The sequence below is a fragment of the Cicer arietinum genome, chromosome 5, assembly GCF_000331145.2.
Source record: "Cicer arietinum cultivar CDC Frontier isolate Library 1 chromosome 5, Cicar.CDCFrontier_v2.0, whole genome shotgun sequence".
Taxonomy (NCBI): domain Eukaryota; kingdom Viridiplantae; phylum Streptophyta; class Magnoliopsida; order Fabales; family Fabaceae; genus Cicer; species Cicer arietinum.
In genome coordinates, this window is record NC_021164.2 from 53,494,286 (window position 1) to 53,500,537 (window position 6,252).

Here is a 6,252-nt window from a genome sequence, read left to right on the forward strand (position 1 = left end):
TATATATATATATATATATATTAAATATAACTTAACAAATATCTCAAAATATCTAGATATTTGTTAAATTACCATTTCACCCGTAACGCATTAAACTCTCTGTAAAGGATTTACCGCACTTAATTTAAATTTATTTATCGTCGAGTAATTCTAAACGGTGTCAAAATAACTTTTTGATCCTATAAACTCCATAATATTATTAACTTTGGCTAAAAAGCCTCCGAGCCAAAATCCAAAACATATAAAATACATAAAGTGTACTTTAAAATTATGGGTCTTACAATGTGATCATCTAACTCTTTTATAATAGTCAATGCTCTGATAAGTCAACATTATGATAATAGTCAACGCTCTGAAAAAGACAAAAAATTTACATATCTTCTACTAAACACTTAGAATGTCTATGCGACATAATCTTATCACAATATCCATTGATCCTTTTGTCTCTATATCAAGATTCACATAATCACTATCGAGGATATTTTTAACAAGGTTCAATGGCGAATCAACTTCAGAAAATTTAATATAAAATTTTATGACACATGTTGATTTCTTGCAATCAAGAAAACAACCAAAAACCCTAAACATCTCTATAAAAGAGCATGCAACTATAATTGAAAAGTACAAGCAACAAAGTACCACCATAAGCACTATACAACCGTATTTGCACTCTTGCTCTTTACCTATAATAGTGTTGAGAAATATTTTGATGAGAACACAAAATTGTAAAAACCCTTTTATGAGAGTTATTCAGAAAACCCTTAAACCTTTCTTTTGTAAACTACTCCAGTAGTGGTTGCATCCCTCAACAACTTGATTGTACTAAGTTAGAAAGTTGAGAAGACTTGACACAGTTATTCTGACTAGTAGGTGTTTAATGAAAGTGTAATTCAATTGGTGAATTAGTAGATTAAATCTTTTAGATTGAAGAGATTGGACGTAACTACTGAGTTGGTGGTGAATTAGGATAAATTGATTTGTTTTTCTATGTGTTTACTTTGTTCTCATCACTTTACTTTAGCCTTGTTAATACAATTTTAAAATAAAACACAATTTAAACCTCCTTTCTTTGTCTAATCAATTAAATATATTTTTAATGTGTCAAAAATCTTAAAATTTATATTTTAATAAGTAACTTTCATAGTCCATTGAGTTAGTTGTTGAGTTACTTATAAAAAAGAATTTAAATATCTTTCGGTCTCTGTAAATATAACAGTTTTTAGTTTTAGTCCTTGAAGAACAAACTTAGTCGATTCTCCATAGTGGTGAGTAGACGACAATCATTGTTACATATTTTTATTTTACTATAATTATTATTTTACTCGTTTTCTATGTTAAAGTATTTATTTAAAAATTAGAGAAACACAACCTTTTAATTTATCTCGATTTCGTCATTTATTTATTTTCATGGTCTTTGTTATGTAATATGTTTGTAGTTCGATTTATTTATTTGTTATAAAGCTTTTAAATATGTGTTGTGGAAATCTTTGTTATAATTATGAAATTATTAACGGCGGTAGGTGCACCTAGTTACATCGTTTTGATTAAGAATAATTACTTATTAGATGGAGTCGCCCCTGTGAGAGATACCATCCGTAGGAGGAGAGAGTTATCAACGAGATGTAAGCTCCCTAATTGATGCGTGAAGATGTGTTGCAGATTGAAAAGAGAGGGCTATCCGTTAGATAGAGTCACCCCTAAGGGAAATGTCACCCTTAAGAGGAAAGGGCTATCAATGAGATGAAGCCGCCTCGTGGTTCTCAAGAACTTATATTTTTACTTATTTGATTTCCAATGATTTTTGTGTTGTTGCTCATTGTGATTTCACTTTTCTATAAATTGGATTTTAAATATTTTTACCTCAGCTAAATTACAAATTTAATGATTTTATCGTGTGTATACTTTACTTGAGAGTTATCTATATTTTTGGCAATATTGTTTAATATAATCGCCACAAGATTGTAAAATAATTATTCGTGCTTTTTTGTGTGTTTCCCTTCTAGTTGGTGGTGGTTGTTATCTCTTCACTAAGTCTTTGCGACTTACTCCTTTATGTTCTTTATTTTTTTCAGATTCATAGGCAGTTGAGTAGCAAGCTGTTAGTAGATTCAAGTCTAGATATATTTTTTTTTGGTAGGTCTCTTTGATCAAGTACCCTTTTTGTAAAGTCTCTTGAGTCGTGATGTATTTTGCAGCTATTTTAAGTCTAGAAAATCTTTTTGGGAAATGTATTAAATATTTCGATTATCCTCTTTGAGACATGATTGAGTTAAAAGTGTAAATACGGAATTTATAAATTTGGAAACGTTGAAGTTACAAAGGATACTATGTCGAAATTTCAAGAAAAATTATATATTTTTCGAAATGGTTATTTAGAATTACTTATTTGCTTAATTGTTAAGTTAGTTGATAGGTTTGTCATGCTATGAGTATAGCTTGTGTGCCAGTCACGACGTTTAGTTTACGGGTTGTGACAATTTAAATAACAAATAAAAATAAGTACACAAATTATTCTAATATTTAAATTAATATATCCATTGGAGTGCTACGATTGATCCACGTTTTCTTCTATTTGTCGGTTAACGTTTTTGTAACGTCTATTTGACGTTAAAGACCAAAAATAAAGTTTTTGAATATTGCAGAGATGAAATTCAAATAAATATTTTTCATGGATTAAAACTAAAAACTGTTATATTTACAAGGACCAAAAATATATTTAAATATTTGGTCCACGTTTTCCTTTGTCAATTAATGTTTTTATAACGTTCACTTGACGTTAAGTACCAAAAATAAATTTTTCTGATATTATAGGGATGAAATCCAAACAAAATTTTTTACATGACTACAACTAAAAGTTGTTATATTTATGGAGACCAAAAATATATTTAAACCTAAAAAATAGAAAATTGATGGCTTATAGATTAATTTTGACCTTTCAATAGTAAACTCGACTAAAAGGTAAATAAAGTCATAGTAAATATTACTTGGGTCATAATTCAAATTAAAATTCTATTAATTGATTCGGCTTTAACTAAGTTTAATTATTAATTAGTTAATTAAGTCCATCCATTTAATTTTTCATGGACTAACTTAATAGGTTTACAATAATCATTCATTATTTATTTATTTATGTATTATTATAATTCTATGTTAATTATAAACTAAATAAAAGAAGAAAAAAAATGATAGTTTGAATCAAATTGATGATTTGCGTTGTTATTAAATATCATTTAAACCCAAATCTAATTATCACTAGTTTGGCCATGATCCAAGCATATTGTTGAACCGTTGAATCATGATCCTTCAAAATCTAATCTTTAAATCTGATTTTAAAAACATTGATCAAAACATCATTTATCAAAATTGATACAGATCGATGATATATTTTTTACAAATTAGTAATTAAAAGATGCCAATTTTCTATTAAAAAAATTTATTAGAGGAGGTAGGAACACCTTCATGCAAATCACATGGATTAAATTAATGTTACTTATCTTTTAAAGATCAAATCTATTGTGTAATTTTTATATATAAAAAAATCTATTGTGTTATTTAGAGACCAAAATAATAAAAAAAATTCCCCTTTGTCCCAAACTAATTCTATTATAAACTTCTTTGCTAGGTACGATGGAAATATACCATGAGGAGGCATGTCGGTTGCTACGATCCAAACATATGTGCATTACTTAGAAGCTCTGCTTCTATGACAAAAAAAGCGATTAACAAATAACTTGCTGATTTTCTACTTAATTTCTATATAATCATGATAAAAAAGACTAACACAAAGAAAGAGTACCATTCATCATTCATGTTGATATTATTAAATTAGCTTACAACTCAAGGCTCAAGTGATAACAAACCAACCACACAATATATATTACAATTACAAATTGTAATGTCTCTTGGATTAAATCCTAAGCAAAAATCCAATATGGTACCATTATAGAGTTTTCCCCTATAGGATATAGTTTGTACTTTGTGTCCACTCATAATCAAACATATTTGCATTAAGCTACTAATTCTTTTTTTTTTTTTTGGCATTAATGCAAGTGCTTTCTTTTTTTTATTATAAAGAAATGTTAGTGATTAATTTATTAAAAAAATAATTTATTAATTATTGGCAAAAATCGAACTATATATTCAGATATTAATGTAGTTTTGTAAATTTCATTTTTTTCTCCCTCTCTTTCCTAATCTAAGCCACAAAATCCATGAGATTTTTCCTCAAAATCTTATATAAATTAAACCACTTTATATCAAACTCAAAAACAAGTGAACAATGAATAACCATTTTCCAATTTCTAGGACAAATATTGGCCATTTGGCTATATCCCTTTCAAGTAACTATCATCATTTATAACAAAAGCCCTCAATAGAAGGTAATCTTTGTAAATTGGAATAAAATAAAATATATGCCATCTACTTCATAATAATTTGCCAACCATGGGCATTTTTGGAAATGAAAAAAACTTCATATAAAATATCTAAATTCTAATGTCCCCTACATTATATATATAATGAGACCTTCATGGCTTTAAAAACACACCAACATCTACATCTCATAAAACTTAACAACCTTCATTTAGAAACTTTCTTTAGATCCACTTTTCATTCTATAAGATATCATTTATGGATCAATTCAATTTCCATAAGATATCATTCCCTAATTTAATTAAGCTTTTCCCATTTTTAATTTCACTATCTTTGTTTCCTTTCATTTATTCTCCTTCTTCCTTAATTTCTTTCCTCCATCACTTCAACTTCTACTTATCTACATTCTCTCACCAACTATTCACCCATACCATAGACAAAAATAGCATGTTCCTCCTATGCAATGGTCTACTTGTTTTTGTTGGAATAACAAGATCTTTATATGGGTCTAGTAGTCTTGATGAATCTTTTAACTATGTTGAAGCTAAAGAACCAATGTTGGTGGTGAAGGAGAAAATCAATTACCCTTATCAAGAGAACATTGAAGGTGAGTACACAAAAGAAATCAAGTACTCTAGTGAAGAAGTAGAAGAAAAAGTTAAAGATATAAATTTGGAAGAAGGAAAAGGAAGTAGCATATTAATTTTGGAACAAGAGGAGGAGCTAGAGAAAGTAAGTAAGATATTTGATGAAGAGAAAGACAAAGATTCAAAAATGGGTGAGTTTATGATTGGAGAAAGAGTTGAAGAGCAAGAAGTTGTAGAAGAAGTAAATTGGATGATAAGTAATGAGGAGTTGAATAAAAAATTTGATGACTTTATTAAAAGAATGAAGGAAGATTTGAGGATTGAAGCTCAAAGGCAATTAGTCATGGTTTGATTTTGATTAATTAGGAACTATCATGATGATTTTTATGTTAGATTTTTTTTTTGTTTTTTAGGATTTTTTTTTACAAGGTCTTTTGAAGGAGAATTCACCTACCTTTTACAAAATGTAGTTTCAATACAGACTAATAAAGTTATAATAGATTCTCGATATTATATAATATATATATATATATATATAGAAATAAACTTTTTATGCAAAAAAAGTATACCGTAAATCCATTACAAATTATATTTGGTATGACCAATTTGATAAATGACATTACATTTTGATGATGATGCAATCACATATTACATACAATAACAATCATTATTTGTTGCAAATAGTTAATAATACTCACTCACTAAGATGTTTTGCCTCAGAACCTAAATGAATCAAATGATGGTATAGTATGTGGTAAAAAAAATTACTTCGTATTTGGCAAATTATTTATGAAAACATATAGAATAAGAAATAGAATGGTGGTTCTAATTTTATTTATTTATTTAATTGGCCACCACCTTTAAATAGTGGGTCGATGCTATGTTCCTAGATGGGATGTTTAACTAACTAGTTGTTGAAATTGCTACTCCATTCACTTGCTTAGGACTTTTTAGTTTGCATATGACATTGATTATGGTAGAGAAGAAGTGGGGGAAGGGTGTTGAATTGTAAGCTTGGAGGCATAATGTCAACAATGGCTATTTGGTTAAAGATGTGTACAAGGTGATGAGTGAGAAACAAACATGCTATCACTACATATCTATTCATGAATTTTACATGAATAAAGTGATCCAAAGTATATCAATCTCTATTTAGAGGTTTTTTTTCAAACAAACTACCTATGAAAGATAATTTATTTCATTGTGGAGTCTTATCACTTGAGTCTTTGTTCTCTATTGTGCAAGGGAGTTTGCATTGTGTGAAAAACTCTTCTAATTTATCTTTTAGTGTCCA

General features: G+C 28.1%; 1 protein-coding gene across 1 annotated transcript; it reads left to right on the forward strand.

Moving 5' to 3' along the window:
* The first annotated feature begins 4,530 nt into the window (after positions 1-4,530).
* On the forward strand, positions 4,531-5,468 carry LOC101499574 (uncharacterized). Its single transcript, XM_004516048.4, has one exon. The coding sequence runs from the start codon at positions 4,630-4,632 to the stop codon at positions 5,308-5,310; it is 681 nt and encodes a 226-aa protein (XP_004516105.1). The 5' UTR covers positions 4,531-4,629; the 3' UTR covers positions 5,311-5,468.
* Positions 5,469-6,252: the final 784 nt, after the last annotated feature.

What these genes read in the sequence shown, in the direction of transcription:
- LOC101499574 (XM_004516048.4), top strand. Translation starts at nt 4,630, where the DNA reads ATGGATCAATTCAATTTCCATAAGATATCATTCCCTAATTTAATTAAG.